Genomic DNA, 27,458 nt, shown 5'->3' with positions numbered 1-27,458 from the left:
ACTTTTTGTCAAATGAAAAGCTAAATTTCCAACCAATGAAGCTGTAATAAATTGAAAATATGCAGAAAAGTCTAAGAGAACAATCTCTATTTCTGGTGTCGATTTAAATTTTGTCAGTGTCACATGACCCACACCCGGCATCCACATCCCTTGACTCCAGCTCGCTATTTGATTTTGCCTCTCAACTAGTCATAAACCTTATCTTTTTTATTTTTTTTTGAGAAAATCATAAACCTTATCTTTTTTTTTTTTTTGAGAAAATCATAAACCTTATCTTAATTGACGACTGGTCGTCATTCTTTTAGAGTGATTGTCTGATTGATGAGTTGTTTTTTGGGGTAATAAGATGAAAAGAGTAAGAAGCTGTATTAGTTCATTTGGTTTTAATAACATTAACGTACAAGTGCTACAACTTTTGGCATAATTTAAGGAAGTCGAAACATTTTACTCCATAATGAACAACATGAATCATTTGCAGTTTCAATTTGCCATATTTTTTTCAAAAGAAAATTTAAATCTCAGAGCTTATTCACATTTATTGAGCTGAACTGAATATAGATGAAATGAATATTTTATGAGAGAAGGAAAATTAGGAGCGGAACTGAACTGATTGGAGCTGAGCTGAACTAAAATTAAGCTGAAGTGAACATACCCTTATTTACTACGGAATAATCCTATAACTAATATATAAAGCTAAACTTTTAGCTAGGCGACGAGATAGCGACACTTGGCGTTCCAACTTTTTGTCAAGTGTCGCGCCACATAGGATAGAGTTTTATTGAATTCAATTTGTAGGATTAAAAAAGTTAATTTAGAATTCAATTTGTAGGATTAAAAAAGTTAATTTAGAATTCTATTTTCAATCAAATTTGGATAGAATTTTAGGATAAAATTGTTAATTTAGAGTTTTATTTTCGATAAAGTATCAATATTTCATATGTACAAATTAAATTATAATTTTATTAAAAAAAAAATTATAACACTCATAAATTATCATAAATTATCATATAAATTTATTTTTTGTATCATAGTATTTTTTTGGAGCGAAGGAATTAGCTCAAAATGCACCACATCCATTATTTATAATATACTCTAATCAATTAAAACAATATACTTTACAATCTAATATAATTTTATTACTACGTGTAGACCTGTCAATCAGGTCGGGCCACGAGTCATTTCAGACAGGGTCACTATTTCAGGTTACGGGTTAAGAAATGTTTTTCACCAATGTTATTATTATTAGTCATTACATGCCTACTATATAGTTTAAATCATCACAAAAACACATCAATTCCTAACTAATTTTGTATCAATGATATGTTTTAAAATTTGACATATATATTAAAATTTAACTTAAAATTCAATAAACAACCCGGGCATCGCACGGGCACAAAACTAGCGTTTAAATAAAGTGAAACATATAGTGATATAAAACTACAACCCCCCCCCTTTTTTTTTTTAATAAAGTGTCTTAGTTTGACTTTTAAAATAATTTACATAATTCATATTGATTAATATTAATGTTTATAAAAAGAAATATATACTTCGTAGTAATGAAAATATCTACTAGCTTAAGGCTCGTGCCATACACGGCTGCACGATAAGTCTAATTTTTGTAAGAATCTCCAACAAATAAAATTTGATAAAACATACACATCAAATATAGAAATTATAATGTCATAATCTATATTAATAGGCAAACAAAAAATTAAACAAAAATGGATTTTTTTGGGCTGATTAAACCTAAGAATTTTTTTTGGATGGGGCTTGGTTTGATCAGGTCTAGTGGCCATATTAGTGAATACTTATTTATAAATAAATTTTTAATAACCATCAAAAATTAATCAAACATTAGACTAAAATTAATTGATATTTACCTTATCCGAGAATTAGATGTAGGATATAATTGTCAAACACAACATTTATTTTTTAGTTATACTATACTTCTACAAGTCCTTAATTTGTAATAATATATACGTAGTAGTAAAATTTCAAAAACAAAATTATAATTAATTTGAATATATAGTCATATAGAAATTGAAAAAAAAAAGTATTTTTTAAAAATAATTTCTGTAACATCTATTATATGAATAAATTTATTATTATTATTATTATTATTATTATTATTATTTAAGCAAAATTTAATAATACTCCTTTTGAAAGACAATTAAAAAGGATTTGGAATAATTATTTAGGTAACTGTGTATAGAAAAATTATGAACACCGAGTAAAATAAAATAATATATTTGTCATAATGAAAATATAAATTATTTGGAATGGTATTATTATAGAATCAAAATCGAATATTTACAAAAAAAAAAAAAAAAAAAAAAAAAAAAAAAAAAAAAGTTGTCATAAAGATAACACAAAATATTTGGAATTATTAATAGCTTGGCATGCCACATCAACTTCTTAAGCTACAACAATTCAAGCTATTTGTTGCTCCAATGGTTAAGCTAGTTGTAAATTAATTTATTTTCAAATTAATAATATTTTTTATCTGATAAATAATTGCCAAGCTAATTAGCTCTACAAAGCTAATTTGCTTTCCAAAGCTAATCAACAAGATTTGCAACAATGGTGTAGCTACGAGCTTAAGATTTTTAATATTTGCAAGCTAGTCCCTTTTTCCAACCATTGGAGTTGCTCTTATTATAGAATCAAATGTTAACAAAAAAAATGTTAAAAAAGAAGGGGAGTTTTGGAGGGAAAAAACAGCACTAGGATGTGACACGTGTCACTCCCGGTGTCTGTTTTAGTATTAAGTTATTGATGATTATATATTGATAGATTAAAATCGTTTCAATGTGCAATTGTGCATTTTATAAATATCAACTTTTTATGTCATTCTATTCGGCTTAACTAAAATAGTCAAACTTTACATACATGCTAATGTAATAGTTTGACCTAATTTTTATATAATTAAATACTAATTAAAATTATTTTTTTAAAAAAAAAATATTATTGTAAACACAAACATTCATATATAGCCGGCCACATCGTATGACCAGCCATATATTATTTTGTAAAAAATGATTGGGGTTACTTGGTCAGGGGTTATTCACTCGATCATGGGTTATTCGGTCAGTCAGGACCTCAAGGGGTTACCCCATGTGTTACCTAGCCACACGGTGTAGTCATCACACACAAAAGTGGCTTGATATCTTTAAAATCATACTACCTCCGTTTCTTATTATGTGTAACAAAGGAATATTTTATATCTCACAAATATTACCTCTTTGTGGCACATAAATAAGAAATGAAGGTAGTATATTTCATAATAAATTATACTTCGTATATTTACTACGTTTATAAAAAAAACTATAGTTAAAGTAGCTATATAAATAGTGATTTATTCTAGTACGAAGAGAGTAATTCATTTTTTAAAAAAAAGGATTTTTTAAGCTATGCCCCTAAGGTAGTCGAGGTAAGGAAATGATACGAGAAAGAAATCTTAATCACAACAACCTGAATAACGAAAACTAAAGCCACAAAATCACACTCTCAATTAACTTTTAAATAACTAATAAGGGTACATTTTAGTATTGATAAGAAGTTGAAGGGCACGACTTAGAAACTTGAAAAAACATGGGTACACTTTAGAAACTTAACTAACTTAGGGTATAGCTTAGAAAAACCAAAAAAAAAAAAAAAACATGTCATTTGTTCTAGTAGGGAGAGAGTAATTTATTCGGAGTAATAATCACAGAAAAAATCTAAAAATGTAATTATTCAACTTAATACGTTGACATAGTTATCCAATCCCTATGGACATGGATTTGTGTTGAAGAAAGAAAACAAGCATATACCTCTGCCAATCCAATTTAATTTGTGTTTTTTCATCGTCTTCTTTGTGAGACGATGGACAACCCTCGACTTTCTGATGATGTTGCATCTCTTCTCCACAAATTGGAATCCTTTTGTCTTTCGAAAGTAAAAATTCCACCAGATCTGAAAAATGATCTTACAAAACTGAAAGATACACTGCCCCTTCTGCTTGACCCTAGCCGTACCCATTATTTATCTTTATCCACTGATTATCTCGAGCCTTAGTTTGGAGGGCAAATCATTTACTGGATCTTCATTTTGCTAAGAGTTTTTTAACTGTTAAAGACGATGAAGAAGAAGAGAAGGGGTTTGAGGAGCTGAGGTTGGTTATCTCACAAGCGCCACTGTTTGAAATTTGTTCTGATCTTAGTGAAATTACACAGTTTGAGTTGCTTGAAAATAGGGAAACTCATAGACCCAGAATGATTGGCCTTGTTGAACCACTTCCGGCCCATCTTTTTGGATTAGTTGTGTATTGCTCAATTTATCCTAAAGGTCATAGATTTGTCAGAGAAACTCTGGTCAATATGTGGATGGTTCAGGAAAGTCAGAATTTCTTCGGGTATGAAGAGATTGCGGAAGAGTTTAAGCGGTTTAAAGAGCTTAGGCGGTTTGAAGAGCGGTTTGAAGAGCTTCTATCCAGAGGGATATTTCTAAAACTTGAGTATGGTTTTGGTAATGGCAGCAGCAGAAGAGTATACAGCTGTGAGATGAGCCCTCTTGTCCATGATGAAACACGCCGCCTTGCAGCTCAAGAGCTAGTTGTGTTCGACACACGTTATTCTGAAGTTGTTGGACGACTGTATAAACATTTAGCATTCAACAACAAGGGGATATCACATTTTAACCTGGAAAAGGTTATCCAGAATTGTGTAAAAGCTACTTCATTAATGTGTTCTAGTCCTCACTTGAATGGATCTGAAGGTCAAATTATAAGATTGGGTTCTAATTTACGGAAGCTTCGTGTATTAGACTTATCTGGATGCCAATTTAAGGAGTTTCCATGTATCAGTCTATATTCCTTAAGATATCTTAACCTGTCAGGGAATGTTCATCTCAAATTATTAAATATTGAGTACTTTCCAATTTTGGAGACATTGGATATTGATGGATGCGTTCAATTGGATTATATTCATTGGGTGGATCCACTGAATCGTTCTCTCAAATTGAGAAATTTGTACTTGACAACCAGGCAAACAGAATTGAGTTTCCCTCTTCGAAATCTACGAGTATTAGAAATCTCTCACTGTGTGCACTTGACCAGCATAGGCAGGGAAGTCAGGGTAGGCATTAGAAATCTCTCACTGCGAATCTTTGAATGCCCAAGATTTCATTTACAAGCTTCAATTTTGGCTTTCCTTGAGGAATTGGTTCTGCACAATTGTGCAAGTGTAGTTTTAGACTGTCGAATGGGAAGAGAGGTACCGCGCGTTCTTAAAAGATTGGAACTTGTAGGCCTTCAGATGGTTCGGTTGCCCAACTGGCTCCAATTCGCCAAGGTTCTAGAGTATTTCATGATTGCAGATTGTCCACAGTTACAACAGCTGGAGAATTTACAACATCTTACATCTCTTCAGGAATTATGCATCTATGATTGTCCAAATTTGCGATCTATACCTTATAACGCACTCTACTCACTTCCTAACCTCAGCTTACTCGATGTCAGAAATTGCCCAAACTTCCCTGGAACACCCACATGGTTCTCCAATACTCAGGTACAAAAAATTCACACTTTATTTTTTTTCCTCATTATTCACAATTCTAATATATCGTATCATATAACTGGATTATAAAAAGCTAAACTTTTAGTTAGGTCACGAGACAACGACATTTGGCGTTTTAACTTTTCGCCAAAGTATAACGCCACCTTAGACATATTTAGATTAACTTCATAAGATAAAAAAAAAAAAAAAAAAAAAAAAAAAAAAAAAAGTTAGTTAAGAATTCCATTTTCAATCAAATTAGGATAGAATTTTAGAATAAGATTGTTAGTTTAGACTTTCATTTTCAATAAAATACCAAATAATAAACTTGTAATTAGGCCACAAGACAACTTTTAGCGTTTCAACTTTTTATCAAGTTTCGTACCACGTTGGATAGATATAAATAGACTTTATAAAAAGTTAATTTAGAATTCTATTTTCAATCAAGTTTGCATATTGATTTATTGTTATTTGAAATTTTATTTCAATAAAATACCAACATTTTATATACTTCCGTTAATTATTATGTGCAACAAAGGAATATTTTATGCCTCACAAATAATACCCCTTTGTTGCACATAATAATTAACGAAGGTAGTATATAAATTGAATTATAATTTTGTCATAAAAGTCCATAAACAATTCGGGCATCGCACGGGGCACAAATCTAGTATATATATATAAAGGGGAGTTTTTTCCCGAGTTTTTTTACAAATCCACGTAGGATTTAATTTTTTCACCGCGTCATGTAGGATAATAAATTTTAGTGGTAGCTAATTAAATACGATATTATTAATTTCTTTTAGAATTAAATAATTCAAATGTCACGTAAGCAAAATTGAAAAATGAGATTTTCCAGTTTAAGGGTATGTTCTCTTCCGTTGAAATTCAATTCAATTCAGTTCAGTTTAGCTCAGCTCAGTTCAGTTCAGCTCTTAATTTACGTCTAATGATATTGCTAATGATATAAAGCCAAATTTCATTCTTTTAAGCTATTATTACAACAACGACGACGACTGACAGGGTAAAGTCGTATCCCCTAATAAAAAATAATTACCTAAATCACTAACTACAATAGATAGGGAAACAAGTCTTTTTAATTCTAATTAATTGTTATAATCTAAATTATCTAAGTAACCAATATTTTAAATATGAATTCTATACTACGAAGGATGAGTTTAGGGAGAAAAGAATCAATAATAAGGAAATCTAGGGTCGCAGGTTCACCAATAATTAATATTCCGGGATAGAACAAAGCAATTAATAATTAACAATGCATCAATAACATGATTAACAGGCTCTCGCAATTTATTAACCAACATGGATCTAACAGGGTCTCGCAATTTATTAGACCTAAGTTTCTATTAAAAATAGCCTTTAATATTAAATCAACATCTGCTCGATTCATCAATTCAATATTGCTAAACATTCACAATCAAATTACATCTGCTCGATTCATAATATAATTGCAAAGAATTAAAACAATTCAATAGGAAATTATCATGCAATATCAACGTTCAATAATAACAAACTATCCCTTCATATTAATTATGGATCCCCATAAACCCTAGAATTAAACTACTCACTAATCATCATAACTAATTCAATCAAATAAACAATTAAAAATATAAACAAGAAAATAATTAAAATAACTGAAATTAAAGAGGGAAGAAATTGTACCAAAACGAATCTGGAATTAATGAAGAAATTAAGAACAAGAGTTTAGAGAGAATTCTAGAGAGAGAAAAATACTAAGTAGAGAGAGAAAGTCTGAGAGAAAGAAGTGATTAATTATCCGTACAAAACGAATATAAATATCTCCCCTAAAACACGAATTAAACAAAGCTTAATCAGGCTCTAACAAAACACGCGCCCGATCGGGCCCGCCTTTTTTTCTATGCCTATCTTTCAGTGCTGCGTCCGATCGAGCCTACGCTCACCCGATCGGGCGCGCATCTCCTTGGCAGCTGGCATGCGCGCAGCTCGCCCGATCGGGCGTAAGCTTGCCCGATCGGGCCCGGCTTCATCTTGGAGGTTTGGACTTCGATTTGGGCTAGATTTCTCGGCCCAATCCATATTTCCTCTCGGGTCTCGAATACATGGTCCAATTGCCTCAGGCTCCGAAAATGGTCGTGCTCCTCCAATGCTCGTAGTCGCTTCATAAAAATCCCGGGAAAATGCTCCAAAGGTGCAATTCCCTGCAAAACTTAACCAAAACTACGAAAACACTAGAAAACACATATTAGTAATAAAAGTGGCCCTAAAGGGCCAAAAACACTACTAATTATGACCAAGGGACGGGGTAAAATACTATATAAAATAGACATATCAACGACGACGACGACAACAACAACAACAATAATAATAATCAATAAGTAATAAATAATAATAATAATAATAATAATAATAATAATCATCAATAAATAATAATAATAATAATAATCAATAAATAATAATAATAATAATAATAATAATAATAATAATAATAATAATAATAATAATAATAATAATCATCAATAATTAATAATAATAATAATAATTTTTTTTGAGGAATAATAATAATAATGATAATATTAATAATAATATGTACATTTGTATATACACATATGTATAGTAATAAATAATCAAAGATCATTAATCCGTAGTTAAAAATCACTAATTAATAAGTTCAGTTCCGTTCAGCTCACTTCAGTCAATCGGAACAGGCCCTAAATTAATTAAATACTTCCTCCGTTCTTTATTACTTGACCTGTATTCATTTTTAGAAAGTTTCTTTTTACTTGACCTGTTTTCTTTTATGGCAAATATAATACTACGGGTTCGTTTGACATTGTTGCGGTTTTCAGTGTTTTGGTTTTTTGTATTTTAAAAGTGTATGATATATATCATATAATGAATAAAAAATTAGTCAAACTTATTAAAATCATGCTAATTTTGAAAACTGACAACAGAAAAAATGAAAACACCTTTTTCTTGTTTCCTGTTTTTGGTTTTATATTTTCAAAAAAACTGAAAATTGAAAACAAAAAACAATGTCAAACAAGCCTTTTATTTATTTACCCTCATGACCAATTCAACATAATATGACACTACACCCTCTTACAAATTGATGGTGTGGGGCGGCTGCGGTAAAGTGATGGCTCCACAACTGTGCTGTGAGATGTACTGTATGTATGTCTGTATATGTGGGTGGAGGGGAAAGAGGGGAAGGGTAGGGGTAGAGGGGTAATTTGGTCTTTCATTTTTTTTCCTACTCTACCTTAAAACTTGTGTCTATTTACAATAGGTCAATTAATACAAACCTGAGGAAGTATAAAACATTATCTTTTGATATTAGAAATTTTATCTAAATATATAATAAATTTTAACATATATATATATATTGACTAATAGATTTTAAAGTTTAAAATAATCAAAAACAAAATATTATCTTTTGAGATTAGGAATTTTATCTAATATTTTAAAACTAATATAATAAAAAATTTAATCACATAATATAAAAATATATTTTTTACAAAAATACTAACAAACTGTGCATCGCACGGACTTTAGCTAATTAGTATTAATTTTTAACAAAAAATATGTTGATATATATATATATATATATATATATATATATATATATATATGTTAATATTTAACATAAATAAAATAGCTTAATGCTTATAAAAATGTTAAACGCTAGAGGTGAAAATGTAGGGTGTTACTGGTTTGGTCAGGGGTTACTTGTAGCCTTGTAGGGTTTTACTAATTTTGGGCAAGGGTTACATGTTGGGTGTTATTGGTTTTGGTCAGGGGTTAGGTTACTTGTAGGGTGTTACTGGTTTTGTTCGGGGGTTACTTTTAGGGTGTTACTGGTTTGGTATGGGGCCTACAAGCAACCCTTTTTTTTTTTTTTTTTTTTTGAAACCAACCTACAAGCAACCCTTGAATAAGTAACAAGTAACCATTGAATAAGTAATTCATACAAGTAACCTTTAAAGTAACTCATATAAGTAACCCTTGAATTAACCCATACAAGTAACTCCTAAAAAAAAATACCCTTGAAAAAAAATATAAGTAACTCCTGAAAAAAAAAAAATACAAGTAATCCCTGAAAATACAAGTAATCCTTGAATAACTAATCCATACAATTAACCCCTGAAAAAAAAAATACAAGTAACTCCTGAAAAAAAAAATACAAGTAACCCCTGAAAAAAAAAATACTAGTAACTCCTGAAAAAAAAAAAATACAAGTAACCCCTGAAAAAAAAAAAAAATACAAGTAACCTCGGAAAAAAAAAATTACAAGTAACTCTTGAAAAAAAAATACAAGTAACCCCTGAAAAATACAAGTAACCCTGACAAAACCAGTAACCCCGTTATGCGCGCGTCAAAATCCGTTATTTCTACTGACTTGGCAGCAGGCCACACCGTGTGGCCTGCTGTACCAAAAAAGCTTTGTTTTTTAATACTCTAACTACCCCACTTACTTCTTATTTTATTTAAGTTAATAAAATTGTCTTAAAATATATGCCGATCAAACTGTAACACTTTATAAAAACACAAACATATTACTCGCAACAAAGAAATATTTTATGTCTCACAAATAATACCCCTTTGTTGCGACTTGCGAGTAATATGTAACGGAGGGAGTATTATATTTTAACACTTATGTATATAAGTGGGTAATCGGTGCGGTTTAAATTTCAAATTTTAGGACCAAGTTTCAACCAATTTCGTGTCTGGATCCTAAAATTTTGATCGGGTACCCAAGTTGCCCACCCCTAGCTCTAACTACTTGACTTATCACTGCTCTCATCAATTATTCACCTATTATCTTTAAAAATTCACCAAATTTTTTTATAACACATATTTAGTAGGAATTTTTGAATTTTGGTACTTTAAAAGTAGGTCTAATTGAATTTTTGTACCCGTTTAAAACTCTTTTTTTAATTTGGTACCCATTAAAGTGTAAAATTATAGGTTTTGGTACTTCCATCCATTTCCAGTCAACTTTCCGTTAGTGGGGCCCATAATCTAATTATTTAATAATTTAATAAAAAAAACTTCAAAAAAACATATAAAAAAAAAAACCCAACCAGCCACTGCCACCCCTCCCCGTCGTCATCCACCCTTCCCCTTCCTTGTGTCGGCTGCTGGTGCCCAAACATTCCCCCAGCATCGACGAGTCCACCTCCACCGATCTCAGGCACAACAGCCCACCTCATCCCTTTCCCTCCTTCGATTTTAGCTGCAACAACCCTTGTCCTCCCTTTCCCTCCTTCGATCTCAGCCGCAACAACCCTCCAAACAACCACTGCTCGCCGAAGCAACCCCTTCCCTTGTTCGCCGGCCTCTTCCCTCCCTGAAACAACCATCCTCCTTTTTTCGCGTAGCCCTCGAAACCCTAAAACCCACCTGAAACAACCCGTAAAACCAAACTTGTTTAGGGTTTTTAAACAACCCAACGGGTGGTTATTTGGGTTGTTTCATGTGGGTTTTAGGGTTTCGAGGGCCAACTATTGTGTGCGGTGGTGGAGGAGATGGTTGTTTTGCGGAGGATGGTCGGTGCGTCTGTGAAAGGGAGTAGTTTTGGTGATGGTGGTGTGATGGAGCGACGCCGCTGCGAATTGTGTGTGCAGGGGGTAGTTTTGGTGGTGGTGGTGTGGTGGCAAGACGAGGTGCCCGTGTGCCTAGTTGCTACGTGGTTAAGGGGTAGCTGGAAGGTGACTAAGGGATGGCTAGAAAGTGGCAGGACCCCATTAGTGAAAAACTTAACAGAACATGGACGGAGGTACCAAAACCTATATTTTTACACTTTGATGGGTAATTAAATAATAATAATAAAAAAAAGTTTTAAACGGGTGCAAAAATTCAATTAGGTCCATTTTCAAGGTACCAAAATTCAAAATTATCTTTTTATTATGAAATATGTTGTTCTATAATACAATATAAATTGTTTAAAATATATGTAGATATACTGATGGATGTAATTAAACTTAAGGCTTTAGCCTCTTAATACTATTTCTGTTACAAGTTATGTGCAACGATTTGACATAAAGCAGAGAGGAAAAATGTCTAATCGTTGCACATAACTTGTAGCAGATGTAGTAATATAATTCTCTGTTTTATGTTAACAAACTAAAGTACTTTTGAAAAGTATTCGATGCACCACTACATAAATAATGGTATTAAATTACATTATTACTTCAACCAATAAATATTATACTACTATTGTCTCCGTTTTTTAAAGTTTGACTCACTTACTATTTATGTGATCAAAGTAAAATAACTTTGACCACATGTAATGATTTATAAAATAGAAATAACTTAGCAGGAGGGATCTTATTAGATTTCCTTTATTATAATTTTTTCAAATATTAACTTTTTATAAGTTTCATTTATCCATTGCTAAAAATATTCATAGTCAAAAGATGTTTATTGGAGACCGCACAAATAAAGAGCGAGTCGAATTTTCAAGAATGAAGGGAGTACATTATTTTACAATTATAATATTCAACCACCACTTAATTAACGTCACGAATAAGATTTAATTCAATTAAAACGTAAGCTTATTAAAAACTATAACTAAATAAAATTAAGTCGCTAAGTGAAATAAAAAATTAAAATTATCTTATAATTTTAAACATTAAGTTACTTCATATAAAGTACTCGTATAATTCATTATTGAATAAATAAACTTATCTTTTGTGAAACATTTACTGCTCTTACAAAAAATAAAATAATGAGAAAAGAGATTTACAATTTAGTTTACAAAATACAAAAAGACTTGCGTGGACCTGAGGTCTATACACATGCAATTGACATTATATTGAACATAGTGACCATTATTTTTAACATAGTAACCTTTTTTTTTAACATAGTAACTTTTATTAAAACTATTACAACGTTTAATAATATTGTGAACTTGAAATATGACGCTATTACCCTAATTTTAACATAGTGGCCTTTATTATTCATTTTGATCAATATATAAAGTATTTCATTACAAAAATAACCACTTAGGCCTATATATATTACCAAAATGATTTTTATTTCAACATAGTGAACTTTTTTTTAATTATAGTGACCCTTTTTTTTTTATTAATAAAACAACCATACTTTCTCTAATGTTAGCGGTCCACAATAAATTAGTGTGAACCAGGTCCATTTAAGAATTATCATATCATATCTTATCACTAATATATAAAGCCGGTCTTGCAGCTAGACCACAAGATAACAACATTTGGCATTTCAGTTTTTTGCCAAATGTCGCACCACGTAGGAAATAAATAGGTATTACTGTGACACATAGATGCTAAGTAAGTTATTTTTGAATAGAATTTTTAAAATAAAATTGTTGTATAAAATTTTATTATCGATAGAATTCTAATATTTCATATATACACAATTAATCATAACTTTTAATAAATATCCTAGAACTCAATTCTATTTCCATCATTAAATTCGGTTTAAAAGTTCTGTAAATAAAATCCATTGATAATATATTTAATCACAAACTGCTATATATACATGTAGCTGGCCAAACTATGTCACCAACTATTACAAGAATTTCTTCGTTAGTGCTACAGGGGTTAATTGGTCAGTGTTATACTGGTTACTCAATCGGTGTTATAGATAAGAGTTACTTAATTATTTAGTGTTAGGGGTTACTCAATTAGTATTACAGGGATTACTCGGTCAATTTTATAAGGGTTACCTTGTCCAACTAGATGGTGTGGTTAGATGCATACAAAATGCATTGTTATTTAATTTATCTGAAAAAAATATATTAGAGAATCAATATAAATAAGTTTTAATCACTAAAATTAATTTAATAAAAATACTTCCAATTTAGTAAAAATAATTCAAGTTCATTAAAAATGATTTCAAGTTAATAATAACATAAATAACTATTCACAAACAAAACTACAAAAAATATTACGAATTTTTCACCATATACCACTGAGTTAAAGCTTAATTCACCATATACCATAGAAAACTTTCTAATACACCATATAACCTTCAGTTTTACGAAAATTTCACAACTTGCCCTTTCCGTTAACTCAGTTAGTCATTAACGTTAATTGTGCCACATGGCAGCTTATAATTGGTTCTTATTAATATTCTTTATTTAATTAACTAACTTTAGAGAAATTATTAAAAAAAAATTTTTTTAAAAAAACCACCACCTTAGCCACCGCCGCCACCAGCCTAGCCCTGACCCTACCCCAGCTGGCCGGCGATCGTCCCCCCTCCCCGCCGGTGAAATTCCCGACCCTAGCCACCTTTCCCTCCGGAATTCCCAGCCACCACCTGCGAGTATCCCTATCCCTCTCGAATTACCAAGCACCACCTACGAATTCCCCTTTCCCTCCCGAAATCTCCAGCCACCACTTTCGCGCAGCAGCCTAAATCCACTCCCACACGTCGCCGCCGCCCAACTTGCCGAAAACCACCACCCCGAAACCCTAAAACACCAAAATCGAAACCCTAGATTTTGGTTTTAGGATTTCGACATACGTGGTGGTTTAGTTTGGGGTGAAAATGGCACCAATAGGGGCGAAATTGATTCGTCGGCGCGAGGGAGGGGGGTTTGGGCGCTGACCGATGGTTAGCGAAGGGTTCTTCGAGGGAGATGGGCTGTTTCGCGACCGGTGGTTCGATTGTTCTTCTAGGATTTCGCCGGTGGTTCAAGATAAAGGGAGTACGGCGGCCCGACGGGGGTATTCTCGTCGAATTTCAGGTCAGTGCAGGGGTTGTGGTCGGAATTCGGCGCCAGCGCAAGGGTTATGGTCGAGTTTTTCGCCGACCGGTGGTGGCTGGCTGGGTGGAGGGACGATGGTGGCTGGCTGGAGGGACGTGGGTGGCTGGGTTTTTTTCTTTTTCTTTTTTTTTTATTTTTTTTAATTAAAATTATATAATTATTTTAAAATTAATTAATTTAAAAGGGAACCAATCATATGTTGCCATGTGGCCTTATTAGCCTTAATGACTAATGGTGTTAACGTCCGTTAGTCATTAATGGCATGTTGTGACATTTTAGTTAAACTGAAGGTTATACGGTGTATTAGAAAGTTTTATATGGTATATGGTGAATTAAGCTTTAACTCAGTGGTATTTGGTGAAAAATCCGAAAATATTATTATATAAATATAAGTTATATGATCAAAGTTATATGATCATATGATATCATATGTCTAAATATCCTACATTATCAGAACAAATTATTTGTCCGTATTAACATAAAAGTAAAAATGTTATATTAAAATTTTATCAACCATCTAGGCACTAAGTGAGGGCCTGTTCTCATTGACTGAACTCAGCTGAACTGAACTGAACTGAACTAAAATGAATATTTTATAAGAGAAGGAAATTAGGAGCCGAATTCAACTGAACTGAAATGAAATGAAATGAATATTATAAAGAGAAGGAATTTAGAAGATGAGATGAAATGAGCTGAACTGAACTGAACCTGAATTTCAACGTAAGAGAACGAGCCCTTAGTATAATATTATAAGTAACAAACAAAGAAATTTATTTTTTTTTTACTAGAGGAATGTCGTGTAGAAGTTAGAGTTTAAAATATCATAAAGATTAATATCACAGATTAAATTTTTACATCTTACAAAAAAAAAAAAAAAAAAAAAAAAGAAAAAAGAAAATTGATTTATACAAATTATTATCATATAAGGTCAAATTAGAGCAATTATATGTGTGCTATATTTAATTATGTCAATTATTATGGGACAAAAAATTATTATAAGATGAAACGAATATTAGTTTGACGATATAATGAGTATCCATCTATTAACTACTACTAAAACAGAAGATGAAAACATCATCACTGCCCACATGTCATTTTCTTAATAAAAAATTTTCCGCCTAAATGCAATGATGATGTCATCTTTTTTTTTTTTTTTTTTTTTTTTGGCCCCCAAGGTTATTGAGTTTCTAATAAGGTGTGCCCATGCTTTTTTAAAATTACAAGATATACCCTTCAACTTAAAGTGTTTATTCAACTGTACCCTATAACGTTAATCCAATGTTAGTAGTTGTGTTGGCAGTTCATTACCACACTTTGGAGAGAAATTTCACGCCCATATTCGGTTAGAGTTATATAAGTAGGTTAACATTTAACATTTTTTTCCAAATTTTCTCATTTGTTTTTCGTTCTTTCTTTTAAAAGCAATCATTGATATGTCAAGCTCTCGGTGTATTTCTTATTCTTTTTTCTCATCTGCTTTTTATTACTTCCTATTTATTTACAATTCTAACATCCAGTTTACGTCAGAGGGTACGATTGATTAAACAACTTAAGTTGGAGGGCACAACTTGTAATTTTGAAAAAGCATGACACACCTTAGAAACTCAACAACCTTGAGGGCATAGCTTAGAAACCCCCCCCCCCCTTTTTTCTTTTGTAGAGTTATCCTATTTAACAATTTTGAAATTTAAAGATTAGAAGCTTCCATTTTAAAACTAAAACCTATCAATTTATTGTAGGAAATTGAAACAATTTTTAATAACACACTAATAAACAATCTCCTATATTAAACTATGAATTAGACGACGTCGAACAGATACTATATCAAAGTTTTGATGAAAATAAAAGATTTTAAATTACAAAATGTACGTTATTCTTATTTATACTCAGGTATAATAGCGATTTATTATTAAAATGTATAAATTAAAAATAAGTTTTATATAAACCGTGCATCGCACGGGTTCTAACCTAGTGTAATTCTATATCAACAGATGATCAACGCCATTCCATCTTTCTTCGAGAAAAGCATTTCTACTGATTGGGCTAAAATAAACAAGTCCTCTTCTCTATCAGAATCAAAAGGTAAACATCTTATTATATGGTTACAAGCATTTCTACTTCAAGTAGCGGTTTTGCCGATGAATAGTAAAAATAAGTACTTTTATTTATTTCTTTACCATTTGAGTACTATGTTTCTCATGTTGAAAAACTTGAAATTTCTCTTTCTATTGGTCGTTTCATTATCTTTTTTAATTGTAAACTGACTTACAATGTGTGATAATTAGTTTTAGAAAAAGTTGGTTTAAATAATCTAATATATAACTTGTTCAAATTTATTAATTCAACCTTTGAAATAATCCAAGCTTTGGGAATCTTCAATTTTATCTGGTCACGTTGCCATGCTACTTGTTGTTCAGGTTTTTTTTTTTTAGGGGTTTTTTTTAAAAAAAACTTTTCTCTCTCCTCCTCCTTCCCTCTTACCCGAGCCACCCAACTTTTGGAACCTAGCCATCTTCAACCACCCAACCTGACTCATGAAAACCCCAACCACCTAACCCATCCACCTTCGAGACTCCAAAACCGTGAAACCTAGCTAGCCACCCCTGAAACCCTAAAACCCCCCGGAACTCTAAACCAAGCAAAATTATCAACTCAGCTACCCGAAGATGTTTTTATATAATGGCCATTCAAGTAATAATGAACTAGCTAGGTTAGGCTAGTGCAATTTTTTTTGGCCTAATTGTGTGTAATGCTTAGTATAAATAATTTAAGCAAAATCTAATAAATTGTTAAATTAATAAAGAGTGAAACTCCAATTTATATAATCTGTATAAATTATACGGAGGAAAGATAATGTTTATAGGAAAGTGAATAGCCTAACCACTACACCTTATTTTTACTCCATTAAAAATTGTGTAATTAGTCAATTTAAATTTTTAATTAGTTGTTAGGAAATTTAAAAAAAAAAAAAAATGATGCCATTATTAGTTTTGGCGAGAAAGTTTTTCACGAGAGGTTGACATGTGGAAAGTAATGATGCTAGTGGTAGTTACTTTAGTTATAACTAGTCTTTTGGCCCGTGCCATGCACGGGCTGTTAATTAGGTTATATTTATCGAGTTAAAAAGACTAATTAATTGTATTTCATATGTTTATGTAATGTGTACTAATTACTTAATTAGCTTAACTTTATTTAGAAAGGGAGGTGAAACTTTATATAGAAAGGGAGGTGACATGTGGCATATTACTCCCTCCGTCACATATCTACATGCCTATTTTAATTTTTTAATACTCACATAAATTGGAGAAATAGGCTTGTAGATACGTGACGGAGGTAGCAGTAATTTGTAATGACACATGGTTGTGGTTTGTGTTTTCATATACTTAGTATAGATATAGATTATGGATAGATTAGAAAAAAGTATACAATATCAACGCATTGTATGACCTATACATACCTTAAGTTTAGTACTAAAACTATTTTTTTTTTTTTCTTAAGATACTAAAACTAGTTTTTAATAAGACTGGTATAAAATAATACTTCCTCCGTTCTATTAATATTGCAACAATGGACTTTTTGCACTATTCATCACTCTTGTTTGACCATATAATATGAGTTATACGTTAAGCAAAATATAATCAAGTGGGATCTTGTTGGATTCGTCTCATATAATACTTTCACAATATCAACTTTTTATAATTTTTATTCTTACACAGTTATAGATATTTAGCATATAAAATGTGTTTTGGGATGCGTAATTTCCTCCTTGTTGCAATATTAACAGAACGGAGGAAGTAACATTTTTCTTTTGAAATTTGAATTTAAATAATGATATATAATTTACAAATTTTTATAAATTATTGTAAGTTTGTATTCATTAACATTTTATTTTTTTTTTAATCATGTGTTAATTTCAAGGAAAAGATAAAAGAAAAGGCAAAAAAATTTTGATTGAAAAATTTAATTCTGAATACAACATGTGTACTTTTGGAATAAGTCTAGACCTCTAGTGATTCCTTTAGCATAATACAAACTTAAATTACTACCTCCGTTACAGGTTATGTGCAACGATTAGACATTTTCCCTCTCTGCTTTATATCAAATTGTTGCACATAACCTATAACGGAGGTAGTATATAAATTGGGGTCTAGAGTTATTCCAAAAATACACATGTTGTATTCACAATTAAATAATCACCCCACCCATGGTATAAAAAAAGTTTACCAATACACTTTCTCTCTCTCCTATATGTATAAATTATACACTTAATTAAATTATAATTATATTTTGTTTTATGTTGAAAATAACTAATTACTATTTATAAAGTTAATTAAATAAAAATAAGCAATTTAGGTAGAAAAAAGTGAATTTCAAAAATATATAAAACTATATCAATATGGGTGTCTATGTGTATGTCTTGAAAAATTATGAACAATGGTAATTTTTTTATAATTTTTGACTTTATAATTTTTTCTTAAAATGCAATTGAAAAAAGATAAATAAAAGATGTATGAAAACCAGGCCACATGACGTGACCTGGTTGGTTCATGTTTCACGTGGAACGAAGCAAAAGTTTACCATGAGATGGTATATACCATTTGATGATATAGTTTTATGCCACCAAAGTAGTAAAAATTTGCAATTTTTGGATGAATATTTACACCGTGGTATAAAATTATATCACGAGTGTTGATGCTCTAATTAAATTAAGTGTATTATTAATACAAATAGGAAAGAAAAGTGTGGTGGTAAACTTTTTTAATATTATGGGTAGAATGATTTTTGAAAAATATATATTGTATTGTGGTATAGATGATGTGGTGGAGTGAGAATGTGGTAGAGAGAGGGATAGTATAAATTTTTATACCATGATTGATGATGGTCTTATTAGCCATAATCTGAGAAATCAAAAGAGAAAATAAGGTCGGAAATTCCCGTACTTTGTTTTATTTGCTGCGACTTTCCGACAGAAACATTAGGAGTTAGTTATGGCTGAAGCAGAAGTAGTGGTATATAGATATTTCATTGATATAATTTTTTTTTTTGTAAAAAAAAAAAAACAATTAGTCCAATTATTTTTGCTTGTTTTGGAATTTATACAAAAAATAAATAAAAATAAAATCAATTATTTCATTTATGAAAGAGAAGATATTAAGGTGGTGTTGGGACTGTTGGCTCCATCAGCTCATGGAGGAAATGGAAGATGGTAGAGTGGGGATATTAGGTGAGAGAGAATTGGGGATGTTTAACGTTTTTTTTGATATTTTCACTTGCATGTTTATTGGTGGGAGTAGGGATGACAATGGGGCGGGTCGGATGCGGATGATGGTACCTCCATACCCGTACTCGTCAAAAAATCTTATATCCATCCCCGCCCTACCACCCGTGGCGGGTACAATATCCACATCCATACTCGCCCCACCGGGTACAAGATAGGATCCATCCCCGCCTCATCACCCACTTGGATATTCATGCCCAGCTCATACCTGCCCAATGTCATCCCAAACCCATTGTCATGATTCTCTATTGTATCACATTAATGACAATTATATCAAATTAGGTTAAGAAAATTGGAACTTTCATTATTCAAGCTTATTGGGTCTTAGAGGGTATGAAGTTTCATAAATTATAAAATGTTTTAAAAGAAATATGGTGTGGGTATAAGATGGATACGGGGCGGGGCGAATATGGGGCGGGTCTACTCTAAAATCCATACCCTCCCCATCACCCATGGCGGGTACACATGTTATACCCATCCTCGCCCCATAACCCGCCAAACCTCCCTCCATCCCCGCCCCACTTGGGCGGAGATGGGGCGGGTCTCCCATTTAACCCGACCCACTGCCATCCCTAGGTGGGAGTTGGGGTGATGTTTTGGGTGGCAGACTGACATTGGGTATTTTCCGGCTAAAAATATACGAAGTACTTGTAAATTGTATTAGACAAGAGGATAGTGAATATTAGGCCAAAATAAATTAGAGTTGGTGGGTTTCTTTCATGGATGAAGTTAGGTGGAGTTAAAAAGGTGTTTTAGACTTTTACTTGGTGGATAACGGCAGCGGCAAGGTCCACCGGCAACAGACGAGTGGTTAGGGATGAAACATGGTACGGACTATGGAGAAGTAGTTATCCTTTTAAATTTATTTTAGAAAAAATGTTACAACTCTAACAACTTAGGGACTGAGTTTTTTTTAATAAATGGTAAAATGACATGACGTTTGTTGATTGAAAGACTTAAGTTTAAGTGGCCTGAAAATTAACAATAGGTACTTAAAAGGTGAAAATAAAAGTGGGAGGTAAAAAATAGAAAAGTGAGGTCCTTGTATTACACTTCACTCTAATTTAATTTGTAATGATTTTTTAATGTATATCCATATGTCAATTGCGCAATCAATTTTAATTTTGATGAACTTATTGATTATTGATTTTTATTTATTTATTTATTTATTTATTTGTTTGAATTCTGTTACAAAATTGATGCAATTTGTAATGGTATTTGACTTCTTATGTGCTGTTGATTTAATCTTCTGAAAAAAATGTATCACCGTTTTTAGTTTTTTCTAACATTCAATTTCTCATGTTTCTTGAATTACAAAGGGCCAGAGAGCCTTTCCAAGTCGCCTTCCAGATCCAACTTCTTAAAAGTTTATTTTAATGGACAAATGTTCTCTCCAACTCAGGCAAGTCCACTTTACGAGTATTTATTCTCAATACTTTTGCTCATGACATGGTTATTCGTATTAGCTAGGATCAGTGCGGGCCAAAAATATTAAGGGGCCGTTTGATTGGGGGTAATCAGGAAAGGGAATGGGAATCAACTGGCCCATTTCCCTTTGTTGATGTTTGTTTAGCACTTTTAATCATTCCCATTACCCCAAATCCTTCCAACTTCATTCCCCACCCCCCCTAGACTTTCCCATTCCCTTTCCCTACCCACCTTCACACCACCCCATCACCACCTTCACACCTACCAACACCATCGGAAAACCAGCCCGACCACCGCCGCCACTACCCCGACCACCGCCACCCCTCCCCCAAGCCTCGCCGCCCTCCCCTCCTACGCAAAAACCACCCCTAGCCCCGCAAAACCCCTAGCCCCGATCTCTCTCCCACCACCCGCAAAACCCTAGCCACCCCTACCCCTCCCCTCGCCGCCCACCGATAAACGCGCGCTGCTCAAAAACCCCTCCCCTACCTCGAAAAACCTCCGAAAACCCTAAGGGAGGTTTTTCGAGGGTGAGATTCATCGTTTTGGGCCCAACGAGTGGGGGAGAGTTTGCGAAGGGCGGCGAGGGGAGGGGGAGAGCCAGCGAGGGGAGGGGGAGGGCTGGCGAGGGGTTTCGTGGCTGGGAATGATGAAAACCATATGAATTGTGTGGTGGTGTGGTGGTTGTGGTGGCGGTGGCTGTGGTGGTGGGATTGATTCCCTTGTTTTAAAAACAAACAACAAAGCAAAAAAAGGGTATTTTCATTCCATTCTTCTCCTTTCCCTTTGTTCATTCCATTCCGATTCCTCGTGCGAACCAAACGGCCCCTAAGTCATTGTCGAATAACGTGAGTCAATTTTGGAAACGTCGAGGTTTCATCTTACAAAAAAAAAATAAAAAAAAAATAAAAATTACTCCGTAGTATTTTTTTTCACAAAATGGTATTTTTAAAAGTTTTTTTTTTTTTTTTTTTTACAAATTTTAAAAGAAAAATTTGCAAATTGCAGCCATTTAAAGTTCGTATTTTGCAAATTACAGCTGTTTAATTTTTTTTTTTTTTGCAAATTGCAGCCAAATGTTTGTATAATTGTAAATTGCAACTCAATTCAATTTTTTCATCGGTTAACATGTCAAAAAATCTTCGTTAAAGGTTTTAGGGGCCATTTTAGTCCTTAAAGATCCTAATTGAGTTCGGAATTAGCAAAAAAATAATGTAAGTGTCTCATTTTATAGTTTCCCACAAATCGATATGTTTTTGTTACACAAAATGAGGCGCTTATGTTATTTTTTTTTGCTGATTTCGAACTCAATTTGGACTCTTATGGCCTAAAATGACCCCTAAAACTTTAACCAAAGATTTTTCAACATGTAAATCGATGTAAAAGTTGAATTAGGCTGTAATTTACAATTTATACGAACTTTTGGGATGCAATTTGCAAAAAAGAATTTAAATGGTTGCAATTTGCAAAATATGAACTTTAAATGACTACAATTTATAAATTTTCCATTTTAAAATGATGAAAGATGATATACTATACAATCAATGTAAGGGACCAAATGTTGTAAATGTTGTTAATTGTATGGTGAATGAATTTTATTACGGAGTACCATAGAGCGGAAGTGATAAGATTTTTATGAATAAACCATTCAAGGAAGATGATATTTTTATTTTTATTTTATTTTATTTTATTTTGATACGGACAGACATCCTAAAATGTACTCAGTATTATTGTATAAATAAAAAAGTGCTTACATTTATTTTTATTTAATGCTTGCCTTTGACATATCTGCAAATGTTAACCAGGAGCCTAATGCCTCAACAGCCTTGCATTTGCGTCAGTGTGATCCATATTTCATTGTGAAATCAAAAATGAAGAGAACAGGTACTAATATCCAAATGTTGATATTTTTGGGCATGTTCACATTTACTTAAATTCAGTTCAGTTCAACTCTAATCAGTTCAGTTCAGCTCTTAATTTCCCTCTCTCATAAAATATTCATTTCACATTTACTGAAATAAGCTAAACTGAACTGAACTGATTGGAGCTGAACTGAACTGAACTGAACTAAATTGAGCTGAAATGAATAGTTTATGAGAGAGGAAAATTAAGAGCTGAACTGAACTGAACTGAACTGAAATTAAGTAAATGTGAACAGACCCTCATCTGAGCTCCAATCAGTTCAGTTCAGTTTAGCTTCAATCAATTCAATTCAGTTCAATTCTGTAAATGTGAACAAACCCTTTTTGTTCATTTCAAGATTAAAGTAAAATAAAGTAGATGGCTAGCTATCAAAAAATAAAAGTAAAATATAATAATAATAATAATAATAATAATAATGATAATAATAATAATAATAATAATAATAATAATAATAATAATAATAATAATAATAATAATAATAATAATAATAATAATAATAATAATAATAATAACATATTATAATGAGGATGAAAACTATATTGACTCACAAGCAATATAAAAATTATATGTTAACGGTGTTAAGTTAATTTGATTAATTCGACCATTTTTCCCCTAAAATCTCTTTATTTAAAACGTGTGTCAAAGTATTTTATTACTATGAAACGGAAGAAGTATTATGTATGAAACGGAGGAAGTATTTTGTTAGGTTGTTAGATCTATTATTGATATTATATTGCTATATGTTAAAATCCATTGTAAATCTAAGTGTCCCACATTAGAGAAAGAGGAGAGACGATAATTCCACTTTATAAAGTAAAGAAGTTAATCTTAGATTTACCTATTGGTTTTAGTTTGTACTCGTAGTATGAAACTTCCTTTGGCTTTGTTTGTGGATCAAAGTCTCCTCCTCATTTGGGGTTGCTTAGGCTCATTTCATTCTATCTAAAAAATTTACTCTATTTTCATTGTTTGAATAATACTCCCTTTGCCTCACAGGATTACAAAAATCTTTGCCCTCTTTATCCGACCTGTCTGATATTGATGGACAAATCCAAAATCAGAAGTATTCGATAAGTCAGGCAAGTCATTTTTTAAATGGTGGTTTCTCACAAGTTTTGTACACCAATTCTCTTACTTTTGCATATGCTTGACTTTGACATATCTGTGGTGTTGACCAGGAGCCTGAAGCTCAAACAGCCTCGCCCGTTAATCAGAGTGATCCATATTTTGTGAAATCACAAATGAATAGAATAGGTACTTTATTTATTCCAATCTTATTATCTTTATATCCTATTCAATTCAAGATCATTGCAGATTAACAAATGGAGTAGCTTTATAGTTTATGGTACAAATCCTGTTCATTATTGATAATAAACTTCCTTTTTTTTTTACAGTAATTATTATTTGGACACATAAATGACTATGATCAATTGCGTCAATATATGTAGGAATGCTGATTGATAATAATCATTGGCGCACTCTAGCATTGGTTTTTAAAGCAATAATGAGGATGAAAACTATTGCTAGAGTTAACCGAGGAAGAGAGCTGACAAAGCTTCACTGTTGCCTTTTCCCCAATGACTATGAATTCGAAAGAGAGACATTAGTCCAGTTATGGATGGCTGTGGGTTATTTAGGAGAGAAAGGAGCAAAAAGCATGGAAAATGTTGGAAATAGAAGATTTGATACTCTTTTAGAGGAACAATACATCTTACCAGCAAGAGTTGATATTTTGACCGGAAGAAGTAAGTACAAGGTTAATTTTGACAAGGTTACAACTCTTCTAAATGAGATGCAAACAATCCAAAATAAGGATCTTCGTGTTATGTTAGAAGATGACAATGCGCCTATGGTGGGATCTAAGTGTTGGCATGTCTCAATCGTGTCAAATCACATTGATCAAGGAATGTTCGAGACACTAAAGACTTTCAATGAGTTGAGGACACTTTTATTTGTTCGTGATTATGGCTCTTTTCTCAAACAGATACCATCAGATTTGTTTTTAGCTCTTAAGTCTATACAAGCACTTGATTTGAGCGGAAGCCATATAACTGAGCTGCCAAGTTCTATAGGGAGCGTGACACAATTACGTTATCTTGATCTTTCATTTACATTGATTGAGAGTTTGCCCGATTCCATTGATCGACTTCATCAACTGCAAACCTTAAAACTTGAAGGGTGTAGGCATTTACTCATCCTTCCTGATGGAATGAAAGAGCTTATTGACCTTCGTTATCTTGATTTTGATGTTTTGGGCCAACTAACATGTATGCCCAAAGGTATAGGCGCTCTTACTAAACTTCGCTCACTATCAGCATTCATTGTAGACTCTAGAAAGGGTTGTAGCATTGGAGAACTTAGGAACATGAATAGCCTTAGAGGAAGTTTTTGCATCTCTGGGTTGGAAAATTCGACCCAGCAAGAGGGCAAGGATGCTGCTTTATTTAATAAAAAGTATATTACTCAGTTGCAACTAAGATGGAATGACTACATATCTTACAATACACGAGAGCTGGATGATGATACTTTTGATCTTGTGCCAAACTCACGTTTGGAAGAGTTGCAGATATTATATTATCCTGGCTTAAAATTGCCATTTTGGATGGACGATCCAATGTTTACGAAGCTTGTTAGTATAACCCTCCTCAAGTGTGCTATAGACAAAATCCATATCCAATTAGGAAGATTACCGAATCTCAGGTATCTGAATATTACTTTGATGTACAAATTGACACGCATCTCTCGCATGATTTCTCTAGATCATGCCGTTAGTTTTCCTAGATTGGAGACTCTACTAATTGATGGCATGCCTATATTAGAAGCTTGGGAAGGAGTAAGTTATAGTGATTACCCATTCCTTTCTAAGCTTATTATAGGACATTGTCCCAAGTTGAGTACGCTTCCATTTCTTCCACATCTCCAATCCTTGAAGCATCTAGAAATAAGTCACTGCAAAGTGCTCAAACCTCTATCAGATTTGCCAACATTTCCACCTTCGCTAGAAACTCTTGTAATATATACTTGTCCTTTGTTGAAAAAGAGATATATGAGGGGAGGTGAAGGCTGGTTTGAGATTGAAAATATTTCAGAGATAACAATTGATTTGAAAGACCTTCGTTCTACTCAAGAACATGGTGCTGCTGATGATACTTCGTCTGCAGGTAACTATTAGCTTTTTAAGACTTTTTTTAATTTTCTATCATTAATTTCCTTCCTATTTCATATTATTAGTACTCTATGTATTCTTTTCTCAATCATCTTTCAGTTTTGATTGACTCTTCAATTCTTCTATAGAACTATATACACTACACTCAGTACACTGTATTGTTTAAACTATTACACATATTTTACAGGTTCAGATTCAGATAGTGAGGGTTCAGACAACGATAATATCCACCCTTGTGACTCCTGCTAGAGGTAAACTTATAAAAGTGTCAAATTTTAGTTACTTGATTTCCTGCTGATATTTTCTTTTAGCTATAAAATGGTCATGTTTTATGGATTCCCAATAAAAGATTCCCCCTCTTTATCTAAACTGTATTCTCCCATTTCTATTCCCATGCAGTATGCACCAAACATCCTATAAAGGCAATGAGGTTGATGCTTATCACTTTTGTCTTAAATTCAGGTAATCAGCAATTATGAGGAATTATCCCAAGATGTAATAGTTGTGTAGTGAAGACTTTGCGTGCGGCCTTCTCCAAATTGAAGTTGTAAGATCAGTGGCGAATCTTGCAAAAACTCACAACAGTTGAAGTAATGGTGCTTCAGAAATGTAGGCTACCCTCTGTCTTTCATAGTTTGTACTGAAGTTTAGAAGTACTCATTTGTCAAGATCTCTTTGTTGCATTGGATTAAAGCAGTGTCATAATCTATTCTAAGAAGCATGTGCGTTGTGTTTGCTAGTTTGTTTGAGTCAAAAGATATGCAAAAAAGGATTGTAATGACTTCATTGTAATTTAAAATGAATTTCGGATCATTGTAATTTCATGCAATGAGTCAAAAGACATGCAGAGGATTGTAATATTTGTAATAGAAATCAGTATGATTTCATTGTAATTATTGTATGAAATCATTGTAATTTTACAATGAAAATTTACATGCAGAGGATTGTAATGACTTTATTTTGCTAGTTTACAATGAAGTCATTTCGGTAAATTGAACACTTAGTAATAGCATTGTAATGACTTCATTGTAATTTAGTATAATATTTCACAAGTACTAGCAGAATGATTATTGTCATTTTAAATCTGTATATTTTCCTTTTTCAGATGTCCATTTTTGGAAGTCAATTTAAATGCCAGGGTCTATATACTACCTCTGTTACACATTATTTGCAACGATTTGACATAAAATAGAGAGGAAAAATGTCTAATCGTTGCAAATAATATGTAACGGAGGTAGTAGATAACTTCTTTTTTGTAAAGGGACATTCAAAGGTGTTGGACATAGAAATTTTTTGGGAAATTCTACATCATACCCCTGAGGTATTGACTATTCCACGTTGTACCTATCCCTTTGAAAAGTTTCACGCTGTAACCTCAAG

At 32.4% G+C, this 27,458-nt stretch overlaps 2 protein-coding genes across 3 annotated transcripts; both read left to right on the top strand.

Annotated features, from left to right (window-relative positions):
- The first annotated feature begins 3,655 nt into the window (after positions 1–3,655).
- LOC145632356 (putative disease resistance protein At1g61300) lies at positions 3,656–21,947 on the top strand. Its single transcript, XM_081684711.1, has 3 exons — positions 3,656–5,546; positions 16,275–16,365; positions 20,881–21,947. Exons 1-3 carry the CDS (start codon positions 4,254–4,256, stop codon positions 21,054–21,056), a joined length of 1,560 nt encoding a protein of 519 aa, XP_081540837.1. The 5' UTR covers positions 3,656–4,253; the 3' UTR covers positions 21,057–21,947.
- Positions 21,948–22,577: 630 nt separating this feature from the next.
- Positions 22,578–27,182, top strand: LOC145631152 (putative disease resistance protein At3g14460). 2 transcript variants are annotated; one of them, XM_081683247.1, is made up of 6 exons: positions 22,578–22,873; positions 23,909–23,991; positions 24,091–24,166; positions 24,361–26,073; positions 26,266–26,329; positions 26,541–27,182. In XM_081683247.1, the coding sequence occupies exons 1-5, from the start codon at positions 22,759–22,761 to the stop codon at positions 26,325–26,327; spliced, it is 2,049 nt and encodes a 682-aa protein (XP_081539373.1). In that variant the 5' UTR covers positions 22,578–22,758; the 3' UTR covers positions 26,328–26,329; positions 26,541–27,182. The 2 variants fall into 2 exon arrangements, with proteins under 2 accessions (XP_081539373.1, XP_081539374.1); XM_081683248.1 differs by having other exon boundaries at positions 26,478–27,182.
- Positions 27,183–27,458: the final 276 nt, after the last annotated feature.

This window comes from Chenopodium album, chromosome 5 (assembly GCF_948465745.1).
Source record: "Chenopodium album chromosome 5, dcCheAlbu1.1, whole genome shotgun sequence".
In the NCBI taxonomy this organism is placed as follows: domain Eukaryota; kingdom Viridiplantae; phylum Streptophyta; class Magnoliopsida; order Caryophyllales; family Amaranthaceae; genus Chenopodium; species Chenopodium album.
The sequence above is the reverse complement of the archived record's forward strand: the minus strand, read 5'-3'. Positions and strand labels throughout refer to the sequence as shown.

What these genes read in the sequence shown, in the direction of transcription:
- LOC145632356 (XM_081684711.1), top strand. Translation starts at nt 4,254, where the DNA reads ATGATTGGCCTTGTTGAACCACTTCCGGCCCATCTTTTTGGATTAGTT. An exon ending in CATGGTTCTCCAATACTCAG is followed by an intron (nt 5,547 to 16,274) that starts GTACAAAAAATT and finishes CTATATCAACAG; the next exon opens with ATGATCAACGCCATTCCATC. An exon ending in TTCTCTATCAGAATCAAAAG is followed by an intron (nt 16,366 to 20,880) that starts GTAAACATCTTA and finishes TGAATTACAAAG; the next exon opens with GGCCAGAGAGCCTTTCCAAG.
- LOC145631152 (XM_081683247.1), top strand. Translation starts at nt 22,759, where the DNA reads ATGCTTGCCTTTGACATATCTGCAAATGTTAACCAGGAGCCTAATGCC. An exon ending in ATCAAAAATGAAGAGAACAG is followed by an intron (nt 22,874 to 23,908) that starts GTACTAATATCC and finishes TTTGCCTCACAG; the next exon opens with GATTACAAAAATCTTTGCCC. An exon ending in AGAAGTATTCGATAAGTCAG is followed by an intron (nt 23,992 to 24,090) that starts GCAAGTCATTTT and finishes GGTGTTGACCAG; the next exon opens with GAGCCTGAAGCTCAAACAGC.